At 36.3% G+C, this 14,475-nt stretch overlaps 1 protein-coding gene across 1 annotated transcript in view; it reads left to right on the forward strand.

Moving 5' to 3' along the window:
* LOC124156470 (ras-related protein Rap-2c-like) overlaps window positions 1-10,409 on the forward strand; it is a 122,967-nt gene extending 112,558 nt beyond the window's left edge. The window contains exons 3-5 of the mRNA XM_046531076.1: window positions 882-973; window positions 2,716-2,908; window positions 6,759-10,409. Of these exons, the coding sequence (XP_046387032.1) occupies window positions 882-973; window positions 2,716-2,908; window positions 6,759-7,150 (677 nt within the window). The 3' untranslated portion in view covers window positions 7,151-10,409. The remainder of the gene's footprint in view (window positions 1-881; window positions 974-2,715; window positions 2,909-6,758) is intronic.
* Window positions 10,410-14,475: the final 4,066 nt, after the last annotated feature.

The raw sequence follows: 14,475 nt of genomic DNA on the forward strand, positions 1-14,475 counted from the left end.
CTTTAATCTACGTCCAATCAAGTTAATGAACAAAAAAGGTCAATATTACAATCGAAGTGAGAGAAGACCATGGCGCATTATGTATTATCGTTTTCAATATTATGTAGTCACGTTTCCCATGCCCTGTTTTACTGATCCTCCCATTTTACTTATTACACGTGTCCCATTTTACTTATTGGGCCGGGTCGGTAAAGACTTGGAGCGTTGGCACTCAAGGCAAAAGATAGTGCCAACGAGGACGGACGAGGATGCGACCTGGATAGCGAAATAGGAGTCAAACTTCCGAGGCAAAAACTATAGAATAAGGAATGTACTGAGTATATTCACGTCCACGCGCATGTTGGCCCGTAGGTATGTTTTCTTTTGGATTCCGTGGCAAGGATTTTCCTCTCTTTAGATTCATATTTGGACTCAACCTTTGTCCTAAATAGATGCGGTTGACTCCGTAGCCGAGTTGGTTAATTCTGTGCTCGATAATTATGGTGAGGTTTTGGAAAAGATCGAATCTGGAGTTGTCATGCCTTATTTCATTTTGTAAAAAGTTGCATTCTTAATATCAAAACCATCGATACAGTTGACTCAAGAAAAAGTTTTCTTTGCAAGACTAAATTAACAAAAATGATGACTATCTACATTTACACACATATCTCTAGTTATATTTCATTTTTTAGAGGAAATCAGCAGGAGAAAGTGGAAGATTGGTTGTATGTTCATGTATTTTTGGCTCGATATTGTCAAATCTCTGTTGATATTAATTCCTACTCAGAGTATCTACTGTTTTCACTTAATAGCCATGCACCTACACCTGAAGTTGCACCATTTTGAAAACCTTTATCTTCTTTTCCTTTCTATGTCTGCGCTCGGACATGTTAATGATGAAGATGATGAGTATGGAAAGAAGACAGTATCTGTCATGCTCAACGGTGAAGAATCTGAGCTTGAAATTGTGGATCACCCTGCATCAGAGATGTCTGTAAGTAAAATTTTCGAGTAATGTGCATGGTTAACGTTATTAAAACCGCATTGAATAAGAAAAAAATCACAAAAAAGGTCTGCTTTCAATTATTTTGAGAGCATTTATTGATTATAAACTTCTGTCTAAACAGTATGTATTAGTCATCATAAAATATTAGGTTTTTGTCCTTAAAATTTTTTGACTGAGTGAATATTTTATTCTCTCCTCTCCATTTCTTTTCTTCATTTCCCGCAAAGGCTCTGATTAAAATTTTGTGTCCCTAAAATTCACAAAAAAACATATCATAAAAGCATAGAAATGAAGTTTCATCAACATTTTGCAACATAAAATGTGTAAGATAGCTGTATGTGGCCAACTGTCGAGCCTGAAATGGTAAAGAGCAAGTGTAATTCCAGACAAGTACTTCAAAAACATTTCCCAGAGGGTCTTGATATTGAAGTGGAACTGCATTTTTCATGTTCCAGCTGCACATGACAGGGGATTGCATAGGGTCAATTAAATCCCTCTTAAATGTGGATTTTATTATACTCGGTCAAGGCTGGATCCAGGATTTGTTTCTGGGGGGGGGGGGCACAGGCCTGACAGGCAAACAGTCTTCTCATATTTGAGATTAAACACAATATACAACAATAACTGTACGAAATATTCTATTTATTTTCATATGAAAGTTATTAGTATGTAATTAAATGATTGAGGCTCCAAAATACACCAAATAAAATCGTAATGATAATCATACTAAAAATCTTGTCTAATTTTTAAGCTTCTGGTCAATTTTTAAGCATCTTTGCCCCCATATCCACGTATGTACTCGTTTCCAAATACTTTTGATTGTGAGCAGGTGGAGCTAAATTAAGTGGGGTGAGGGAAGAATTTGTGTATCCAATCAGATGGCGATACGCCTATCCTAAGAAATGGGAAATTCAGTCCCTCTCAGTCATCCATTGCATTCATTTTGTGAGCAGGCATGCAACCAGAAATTTGCTTCAGGGGCAACTTGGAAGTTTTTTTGCCATTTTACATGCATCAGAAAACCATAAATTTCATTAAGTCAGCTGTACATTTTGTTGACATGATAATTATAGAGTAATTCATCTTTTGTTATTGGTAGGAATATTAATTTTTATGAACTGCCTACAAGTATAGGCAATATGCAAAATATGACTGTGTGTTGAATAAAAATTGTAGGTTCTTGAGGGAAAAAAATTTGTATATGTATTGTTAAATTAGTTTTGAGTCTGCTTTCTGATTGAGGGCCTCTGCATGGGAATAAATTTGACAGATAATGCTTGTTTTGAATTGTCCTAAATTAAAATAATCATTCTCCTCAGCAAAAAGCTTATTCTCTCTTGGATTAGGGGGGAAGAATTTCCTTCTACCCTTTCCTCTCCTTGACTGTCCACTAGAGAGGGCTCCAAACTGTAGCCATGTTGCCCTGCAAGATTTTTCTCCTTGTTAAAGTAAAGTTTGCTTTTTGCATCTGTAATATAAATATTCTTAAGAAGAAAAATTCTTAATGAAGAATAAGTTCAATGCATTTTAAAATTTATTTAATTTAATCATGCCCTGTTATAGAAACTAAAATTTTACCCAGAAATAAATGCAAATGTGATTTGCCATCACCCAATACATATTTGGCTTTTCACAAAGCAAATTAATTTTTTTAACTTTAATCCACTTGAATAATTTAAACATGCCTTTACCTGTTCAAAGTTTTCTTAATAATGGTTTATTCTCTTCAGGTTGAAAGCTACTGTACAACATACAACCCTGATGTTTTTGTAGTGGTGTATTCAATAACTGACCGAGAGAGTCTGGAGAGAGCGGAGGATATTTTAAGCTTTTTGAGCAAAGCTGACTTGATGGCTACTAAAGCAGTGATTTTGGTCGGTAATAAGACTGATTTGGAGAGGTCGAGAGTGATCACCACATCAGGTAATATGTTCCTCTTTCTAGCCTAACATTCACAACAACATTAATGTCATATCACTCTACATATAGCTCACCTATTTTATACATCTTCCTCCCAAAAGTAGAGTAGCTTACCTTCCCCATCAAGCCACCAAACCTATTGATCAATAGAATGCATCATACCAAATATGTATGTACTTGACTAAGGATTCATACCAGGAATTGTCACAATACACCTATCAAGAAAATGCCTATGCCTAGGTTTTAATTACCTAAAGTGGAAGTAATGATTATTTTTCTAATATCTTATCCAACCAAAAATTTTGAGATTGTATCTTGGGTTGATATCCACTCCTGAGATATTTATCCCATCTGAGATATTTATCCAAGCACACATTTTTTGTAACCTCTCTGCATGTAAATATAATGTTCAGAGCAACTTTTTTGTCATTTAATTATTAGTTAATTGCAATTTTACACAAACACTGTTTTGCTTCATGTCCAATTTCAATACATTTTGTTAAATAATACATAGGTGTACATATTGCATTACAAAATCTATTGAAACCAGTCGTGAAGTAAAATTAAAGTATTTGTGGAAAATCTTTTTAACTTTTTGTAACTTTTACTTTACTAATACATATGCTCAAATTCCATCAGATTAAACTTGTAACAAGTATCAACAACTATCATATATTGGACTACAGGACCCAGGGGCAGATCCAGGATTTATTTCTGGGAGGGGCATAAGCAAGGCCGTATCCGTGATTTTGTTCAGTGGGGGGCACAAGGATACCTTGTTATACAAAACGAATGAAATGATAATGGGACCGTATTAAAAATCTAGCATATTTTTAAGGGTCTGGGGGGGGCACGTGCCCCCGTGGATCCGCCTATGACTGGACCTGTGGTCTTGATATTCCACGGCTTCATTACTTTTCAACAGAGGGATTGGACCCATTTTTCACAAAATCCTCTGACCAAAGACTCCTTCTAATGTGCATAGCTAGCTAGGCAATAAAATCATGCCTTCCTGGCCTTCACCAAATTCTTAAGAGCCTCACAAAGTCAGTGACCTCTGCTTTCAATGCTATGGAAAGGCTATCTTCATTAAGATTCTGTGCATTGATGGTTTAAAACTGTACTCATGAACTGCACTGCTGTGCTCAGTTTATCTTTCAATATACTCAGTCTTAATTCACAGCATTCAGTCCCAGTGGAAGGAAGGAGAGTGTAATGATAGCTGAATAAAGTATAATTAAAAGCAGGAAACAAGGAATCAAGGAGAGGCTTAGATGAAGATGCAGAATGGAGAAATGGACATATTCCCAGGGGCGCCGACTTATAAAAAATATTGGGGGGGCCCATATCGGGGGTCTTACCCCGGGAAGAGGTTAAATTCAAAGTGTGTCTCAGCACCGTAACACTATCATGATTCACACCACTTGTTTTCAGTTAACCTGCTTAGTACCTTAAAATTATTTGTTTTAACACATTATTGAATGTATTTTAAAAGGTATCTATCGTCAAACATGGGAAAATACCAATATATTTTTTGTGATTTCCCAAAGCATAATATAACTTAATTATTTTCTTGAATTATTGAGGGGGCTCCGCCCCCCTTAACGAATCTTTGAGGGGGCTCGGGCCCCCTCAGGCCCCATGGAGTCAGCGCCACTGCATATTCCAGAAGCTTAGAAGTATAGGAGCAGTCTTCAGGAAGGTTTAGTCATTACCACAGGGAAAAAGAAGATGAATCTTTAAAAAATTATGATTAAGAATGAGAGGATGTTCTCTGAACTCACAGACGGCATCCCAAGACTTCAATAAGGCACAAGCTTAGATGCGTCATAGCACCAGCAGCCCCCACCACTACCACTCTTCTTATAACTGCATGGTGATGGATTGGGACATTCTGGCCACGCCCCACGGCTGCAAATACGAACTTCTCGTGCTATTTTAGCATGTTTTTCCTAAATTTTCGATGTTTGGGATTGAAAAACACTTTGGTTAATTAGATGTATAATTGAATGGGTACTTAATTTTTTTTTCCTTTTTCAAATCTTCAGGCAGGGGCAGCGTCAGATAATCCTTATGGGCAAGCCGCCACTACTTAAACATGCTTAATAACCTCTCCTATGTAAATCATTTGGGGCCTTCTTTTGCCTCACTTCCTTCCTCATATCCTTCAATGATTGTCTTCATCAGACATTCTCGTGCTGTATACCATTAAATTGTCCTGTCTCCTTCAAATAGTTTTTAGGAGATTTCCCTTTACCTAACTCCTCTCAGTGCTTCCTCATTACTCATTCAGTTGATCCATTTTATCATTGTCATTCTTCTGTTGCACCACATTTCGAATGCTTCCACTATTGACTTACCCGATGCCATGAACATTCATACTTAGCTACCTCAAAACATTCCATTTGTAGCATCTGATGAATTTTTCCCAACTTCTATGCTTGTTTTCTCAGTTGCCAGTGGCGCAGCAAGGGGAGTGCGGTGTTTCGGTCACGCACATTATTTGATGACTTATCATTGATTATTTGCATAAATTGCATCCAGTATATGCTGAGATATGATTTTTAAGTGTCATTGTGGAGAATTTTCAGAAATCAATGCGTCAGGCCCGAACATGAAACCATTCTATGTATGCATTGGTATAACGGAATGTATGACTTCCACACTGCCTGTTTGCTCATTTCAAACCCCCTGAAATATAAAAAATTAATTATTTTGCTTCATAAAAGAGAACAAAATAATGAAAAATCAAGAATTTACTAAAGATTTATTTGAAAAATGAAGTTATAATTATTACGAATAGTGCTGAAATTAATTTTAAACCCTCTAATTAGTACCCTGTTTTTCAAAAATTTCCCCCTGGTTTTGGACCCCCCCTTCTGAACAAAATTCCTGGCTAACTCACTGTCAGTTGCAAGAAGATTCTTCTGTACATAAAATGCCCTCTTTGCCACTGCTACCCTACTATTTCTTTCTTGCTTCGTCATTGCTGGTTTATTGCCTTAGTAGGTTGTAAAACTCTTTCATCTCTTCCAGCTTTTATTTTAATGGTTAAATGTGTAAACCAGTCTCTTCTGTTTTACTGCATGCAATTATATTCCTGAAGTTATCATTCCTCTTTCCTGTGACTTGACTTGACTTTAGTTTATTTAACCTGGGTTGGTTGAGGCCAGGTGGCCCCATCTTCCCCCAACCCAGGGCTCTCTGTACAGAGTTTCAAAAAACATGTCATGACACATGTCATGACATGTCGTGGCTCGCAGGCCGGTAAAATGTCTGACTCTCAACAACAGTTTAGGTTTCATTTCTGGATCATCTAGCGATTAGGAGTCAAGCCTTTTGGGCAACGTGGTGTTGCCATCGCCGGAACGCCCCAGTTTAGCCTTACGTAAATAGAAGGCATTAGTGAATAGATAAATAAATATTCGAACATGTAAATACACAAATAAATAAATAATTTGTTTGAAAACATTAAAAGAGGTAGAAGAGAGGGATGAAACGTTGCATAAAACTTTGTAAAACTTTAGATAGCTAAAAACATTATGACAAAATAAGTATAGAATAAAATCAATAAAAGGGAGAAACTAAATGCCTATAAATAGATGTAATGCCAATAAATAGATGTATGTGGTATAACTTAATGCACTATTTCAATTAATACTCACAATAGCCTAATGAAAATAATTTATTCCTTCTGAAAATCAAGAAGTAAGTTAGGAAACACTTGATTAAGAACTGGAGCATAGATCCAAAACTGGCAACTGATGTCAATAATCGGAACTGGCAAAAAAATCAAACCTATCCATCCATTCTCAACACCATGATCACAACTCATTTCTCTCTTCTTGTGCAGGTGGTAGATACCTGGCCAACAAGTACGAATGCAAATTTATAGAAGCTTCTGGAGGAATCGACCACAACGTGGATGAGCTGCTGGTGGGGATACTGGCTCAGGCGAAGCTGAATGCGTCCAGGGAGCAACAGAGGCAGGCACGTCAGCACAGGCATCAAAGGCAACAGCGACACCTCCTCCAAAGACTTCACCATAGACACTCTGGTGGTGAAAATAACAATGAAAGTGATGGAAGCAATCAACAGGCAAGCTCGAGCAAGAAAGCTCGGAAGAAGCAGAGCAGGATGGGAAATGTTGGTGGTGGTGGTGTTGCCAAGGCTCAACGGATTCTTAACAAGTTACTTCGAATGGATTCCAAATCCAGATCATGTGAGAATCTCCATGTCCTTTAACTGTGATGATTACGGTGATGACTTGAGAAGAGGATCTCTTGTGAAGATCTCTTTAAATAGTAGAAGTTAAGTTATGGTGATATCAAGAATGTATTGGTAGTCCTACCAAAGTGCAAGAAGTATGTTAACGTAAGTACACATTATCTCTATACCAGAATGTGCTCATTTGAAAAAAATAAATATGCATTGGCCTTGCTTCTGAGCTGAAAAAATATATTTTTAAAAGCTTAGATATGAAACTTAGTTCCTGTATCAAGTTACTGATTAGCAAAGTTCTTTGCAAACAATATTCTCCTTTTATGAAGGCATCACAGTGATATATATCATTAAAAGTGCTGGCATTGATAAGTTATTTCACTATCATTACAAGTTCCTTATACATAGGTCTTGAGCTCTTATATTTTATTAATTGCATTAAATTTATCATTTAGTCCATTCTATTTATCTGCATTAATGCTTATCAGTGGTTTTGATACATGTGTTACTCTCACAATGTTAACAAGCATATGATAATGGATAAAAACTTAATTTGAGTGAAAATGCATTAACTGGGTAAGACATTTGTAACTTAATGGTTGCCATTCCCATGGAGTGTAGAAGTAGACCCTTTATTTTTGGTGCTATGCAATCAATGAGCCTTGTTATGTCTCATTCAAAATGTTCTTACTCCATTGATCTACTAGGTACCTGTTCACTCTTTTACTTCTGCATACACTGAAGTGACAAACAGATTGCATCCATGAGAGGAGAATAAACGCCTCAGTGGTTGTCTTTAATACATATGCATAACAATTACATGCACCTACCATATCCAGAAAAAATATATAATGCTTATTATTTTGATGCTAACTCATAATTTTCATACTGTAAATATTATTGATTCATGGCAGACATTAGTGAATTAAAACCAATGGTTCCCGACAAGTGGTGTTTGGACGACTGGTGATCTGTAAGAGCCTCAGGAGATAATGGCTTCACAAATAAAACAAGGTTGCTCATGTGGGGTGGTTGGTGACCCTCAGTGTTACATTGATTTTTTGGGATTCACTTATAACAGTATTGAGGGGTTATAAAAAAATTAATGCAATTATTTCATTAAATGAATGTAAATGGACAAAAAATGCCTGCCAAGCATGATAGGCTTCAAAAACACCTTTGAAAAGAGACTCAGCAACAATTACTAGACACAGAGTACTTAGCACTCGAGCAATTTAGTGCAGTGACATTGAAGTTCAATGATGCAACAGCAAACGGAACTTAGGTTCTTATTGTTTACCCGATGATTACATGACAAATGCCAAATTAAAATGTGCACAAGCAATACTGTCTGTATTCCATCCATGTGCTCCATCTCTCACATCCCAGTACCCACAAGGCTGCCAATTCATTGATACTCCACTGCTCATATAATCGATGCTGGTGGATCATGGCAGCTCTTCAAATTCCCTCGCATTTATTAGTATTTTTGGTGACTCACCAAGCTACTACATGTGAATCCTTCCAATGATCAAGCCACCTCATATAAGTACCATTTAAAAACATTTGACACTGTGAAATATTGGTATTGGAGATAGGGAGATTGATCGGTATAACATTTCCAATTCAATTAATTATGGTGAATGATAAGTTCTGGGGGAGAGTGAGGTGAATCATCTGTTGTGATACGGAGTTCAGCGCAGAGTCTGTTTAAGCACAGAAATATAAGGCATTCTGAAAAACTACCTGCGTGGAACGAAATGGCAAAATATCATTCATAAGAAAATCTTAAGTAGGTATGTAGTTCCAAAACCTGTTTGATTCAATCAACTGGGAATTCTGTAATCAGCATGGCACTGAGTAAAGGTAACAACTTATTGGGAGTATGGTAGGGATGGGGGTTGTCCCTACATGATGAAATATTGGAGTTTAGTGGTCCACATACCTCTATGGATCGGGAACCACTGGTTTAAAGAATAGTCACTAGGCGGCGGCCAGGAAAAATTTTTGGGGAAGGCTGTTGTGGAGAGGGGATACATAGGTGCATTTCGGTGAGGTTCATCATTTCATAGGAGAACACTCAAGGCATTATCTTCAATACTTTTGAAGCAAACCCTAAAACTTCCCTCCCATTAGCTACGGCCATGAATTATTGCCAAAAAAAGATAAGCTCTCAAGCATAACCCACATATTGTTTAATGTGAAAATTATAGTTTGAGAATTTTACTTACAAGATATTTGACTTTTGAAAACAGAAATGTGACAATTTCTGTTTCATTGGTATAGTCAAATGTCAATTAATAATAATTCTTTACTTGTCATCGAAATATTTTTAATAGTTATGGCTATCAATCATGGCATTTACTATAGTAATGCTTTTGAGGCATAACTGTTTTAATTATTATGCATTTTATCAGAATGAACTGTGGCTCATGAATAATCTCATTGAATGGAAATGCATGGACATCTAAGTTCTAAAATATCAAAACTGCCCAATGATAAAAACGGTACCTTTTCCACTAGAATTGCTAGAGAACTAAGTATTAAAATGAATGTTTTCAGTACACAAGCATAATCTAAGGACCATCTCTTAAATGTACTTTGACTTTCAGCCAAGCAATTATTGCCATTCAATGTTTTCCAATACTATATATGGTTCATACTATATTATTGTATTGGCTATCATTCATTTTTTTTCATTTCCCATTTTATCATTATCAATTAACATTGACACCAACCAAATATTTCCTTATAATAGCTCATAATACATATTACTCACAGTAGGTATTGTAATGAAAAATCAAGAAACTGTTGTTTTCCTTAGAAAAATCCTGTCTTTTAACCTTTACTGTTGTTGATAAATTTATTAAATACATGTTACCACAGCTATTTTTGTACATAGAGTATCTAGCAATGTGTACCTATATCAAGCCTGGGTAAATTCATTGATAAAATGTTCTTGTACTATAAAGTATGAAATGTTTGAATGGGAGACTGTGATAAAATCAGAAACAAGGGTTTCTTTAATAATATTCAAATCTGCTTTCTGATTTTTTTCTTGTGAGTCAAGAATTAGGGAAAAGTAGCTTTGTATGGTAATTTTTTTTATTAATGTAACAGGACAGATATATAGGCTAATTTAACAAACATTGTATATCATATATGATAATGGGAGCAGATTTTTGTGGCTATTTTGTGGGCAGGCTATGTTTACTCCTGAGTTTGAGGAGGAAAGACAGCTGTGGACAAGGATATTAAGCATTTTTGTCTAATTAATGTGAACTACTTCAGATTAAAAACAAATGGGATTTTGATATGCTGTTATGAAATTCGTTTATGAGGTTAATTCTACAAATCTCTGAAAAACTTTCTTGTTAAAAAGTAATTATGAGTGTGATTTCATGTACATAATAGTTTTGCCATCATTACACACAACCACTGGTATATAGGGGAAACACGCATGTGGTACTCCCCTAGGAATGGGCATGGTTTCAAAAATCTTTTCAACAAATGGTTCTTTATACTGATAAGACGAAATTTTTCTATTAAAGTTTTACCCCCAGTATCTGGGAATCCCATCTATGCCAACGGCTCTCTCTTGCACGTAATGGAGAGGATGTTAAGGAGATGAATAAGAATACATATTATTCAGAATGCTTATGCTTGAAGTGTTATAATTTCATTCTGCATTTTTTGTTCCATGAAAACATTTTGTTCATTATGGATCATTATGGATCTTCAATAAAGGGAATAGTTTTGGAGTTGGAAATCTGTCACTAATTTTTTTCTGAAAGTGCTAAAATATATTATTATTTCCCAATCATGAATCTGATTTTCAAAAAACTCACTTTAAGATAAAAATTTCTTAATTTATGCCCGTGTACCATATTATTTTTGCAGGTAGCCAACGCCTTTTTTCTTACTAAATTCCTTGAAATTATTTTATAAATGATCAAAATATTCGCTGCCGCATAAATAGGATTTGTTTTCAAATCTCAACTTCAGGCATTTGCTCTTTTACATAAAACATATAAATACAATTTCTTTCCTTCATAAAAGAAAACAAAATACATGTTGAAAAATCATGGATTTTCAAAAGATTTCTTTTTTGACAATGAGGTTTTTTTGCTTATGACAAGGGTTAAAAGTAGTGATGGGTCGATTCCAAAATTTTATCGATTCCGATCCCGATTCCGATTCTGACATTTCGATTCCGATTCTACCAATACCGATTCCATCGATTCTGATGCCATAGGCTCCAAGAAAAATATCACTTAATTCCAGTCAACAAGAAAACCACTTTAAAAAATATTACTCTGTGAAAGAGTCAGTTGACAAAAGCATCTTTCAAATAATTACTATGTAATTAAAATATAATAGCTAAATTTCAAAACAGAATATACCTGAGTACAGAAATTTTCATAGCTGTAATAAAGATTACATACTACGTATATGAATCTATGTAATATTTGGCCCTTTCAAATTCTCAAGCAGAAAAACCAATTATTCTACATGCTCAGCCAGCAGGTTTTGACGTCTCCATGTTATAGTATTACTGCCTGCAGAAAATTGCCTTTTGCTACACATGTGTGTTATTGGGCATGTACTTTCCCACCAAAATTGCAAGATTTCGGAAACTTTGGAATTTTTATTAAAAATTATATCAACGATTTTTTGGATCTTGAATCTTCATGGAATTCAAGTGGTCGAAGCGAACAACTATAGAACTAAACTTTAGTTTTGTAGAGCCAAAAAAAATGCTATACTTCTCATGTCATTTAATCAACCTTAAAATCTCTTGCTTTAAGTTCAAGAAAGAAACTAAACGCTACAAATGAATATCACATCGGACGGTCGTAGTAATAAAAAAGGCTAAGAGAGACTTGTGGTGTGAAAACTCCCCCTACCGCCCGACTCACCTCGGCGAAGGTGGAAAGGGAAAAAGGGTATCGGTTGTTGTCTTTCACGGAAATAGTTCTTTTTTCTCTCTCTTAAGCATGCTGACTTAATTTCTTCACTTTACTTCAATACCCGAGGCATATTTCTTATGCGTGGGATGGTTCCAAAAAATATCCAATCCTTATAAAAAAATCCTCGAGTGAAAATACTATAGTATTTTCACTCGAGTAATGCGCAAAATGGTCAAGTCGATCTATACATAATCCTTTTTAACATCCTCAGTTTAGTGTTTTAAGTCAATGAAGACGATTATCTATGCTTTAAATGACGATTTTCAAGACTAATGTTTTAAAAAACTTGAAAAATCGGCCTGTTACCGAGCCTTAAAGTTCCGCAGCGTGTAGCTCAGCCTTGACGCGCGATTGAAAAATCGCTCTTATTTCCTTCTTCGCAAACTTTTTTTTCAAGATTTCTTATTAGTACTCTTTAGAAATCTCTACTTTATAATTGTGGTTAAAATTTTCCGAGTTATATTTTTCGTAAACGAAAGATAATGTCTACTTTATGTCAAATTTCACGTGAAAAACGGGTCGGCCATTTTGCGTTGTAAAACCCGACAGATGAGAGCCAAAATCTTCGAAAGTCATTGAAAGTATAGGCAAAGCACCAGATCAAAGGAATATTGCGTTTTATATTCCATAAAACTCACACCAACGCAAAACCACTTGGATAAATTCAAAGATTTTTTGAGGAAAAACGATATCTCGCGTGGCATTGAAAAATTGGTCATGCTTGGGCCTCTGTATCTCACTAAAGGTTCGTATTTATGTGAAGTGGCATATAAAGCAATATTTGGTAATGATTTATGAGTATTTACGCTGAGTTTCAAGTCTCTATCCCCAAAAAGGTCATTTTGGACTTTATTCCAGCTTTTTCCGATTTCAGACTAGTGTGCGCCGGGTAGGAAGACGATCGGCCGCTGCGGCTGGCGTAAAGGTATTCGGCGCCCACGTCGACAACTATAGTGTATTCGGCAAGCTGAAACTACCAGGCCAAGGCATTAGAATGACTTATCGGCTTTAAAAACTGCATTATTACATGAGTTTCATGATAGCGCTTCCTATCGCCAGATTGCTGGACCTACTAGCCTCGAAAGCACTGTAACCTTAACTACTCGACTCGACATTCGTAATGCGACTCGGAATGCTCGAGTCGAGTACCAACTACTCGATCGACTTGAATTTTCGAGTACTCGCACATCCCAAGAAGATATGTGTTTTGTTATTACGATTACGTGGCGCGAAAATTCAAATGACTGTTGGAAACGCGGTCGTTTATTTTGTTGTTTGAAGTACTACTGGAATCGGAATCGATTTTTCGCCTTGGCAAGTACTCGTTTTCGATTCCGGTTCTTGGCCGAGAATCGAGGAATCGAAGAATCGAGGAATCGAACCGACCCATCACTAGTTAAAAGTAGTGTACACCTCGATACCTCCACTGCAAAAACACTCAACAATCGCCCACCAAATCAAATCCGCTCATCTAGTAGCCCAACAATACGAATCCACTCAGCTGGCAGTGTCCGGAGCATAAACGCTCACCTCCTATTCTCCAAGCTTGGAGGTGAGCATTTATTTGTACTCCGGACACTGCCAGCTGAGCGGATTCATATTGTTGGGCTACTAGATGAGCGGATTTGACTCTTTGGGCCATTGTTGAGCGTTTTTGCAGTGGAGGTATTGACCTACTACTTAGTACCCTATTTTTAAAAAATTTTCCCCCCTGGTTTTGGATCTCCCCTGAACAAAATTCCTGGCTACCCCACTGCCTATGGGAAATATAAATTTAACTTATAATCTTGTTCGAGGATTAATATCTGATTATTGTCACATCATCACCAGAAATTTATGACAGAGACAAGAACAATAAAGAAATCAGCAAATTATTCATCAATTGGTATAACTTTCTAGAGGTTAATGATGTCCAGTGATCTTCTTTTGGGCAATCCTGCATCACATTTTATAATGATACCAACATTTTTGTCATTTCACCAGGAGAATTCTTCTCTGAAATGCCATATTCTTCTTGCGCACCAATTTTGTCAATTTTATATCCATGCTGCAGCAGATGCGTAGCCAGAAATTTACTTTAGGGGAGGCTTTAGTGGTGTGCGGGTTGCCTATATTGAAAGTTTGTTGTTAAGTTGCGGGTATTAGAAAACCATACATTTCATAAAATCACCCATGCCTTTGTTTGCATAATACTAAAAGTCAAATTCATCGTTGGATACTGGCAGACATGAGATGCAACTATACACATCGAAAAATGGAGGATATATATTGCCCCTAAGCTAACAGTCTCCTCAAGTGATGTATACATAATGGGTACCTAGTCACCACAAGGGAAAAAATTATGTGGGTAGAGGCTGAAGTCCCCAAAGCTCTCACCCC

The sequence above is a fragment of the Ischnura elegans genome, chromosome 1, assembly GCF_921293095.1.
Source record: "Ischnura elegans chromosome 1, ioIscEleg1.1, whole genome shotgun sequence".
Lineage (NCBI taxonomy): Eukaryota > Metazoa > Arthropoda > Insecta > Odonata > Coenagrionidae > Ischnura > Ischnura elegans.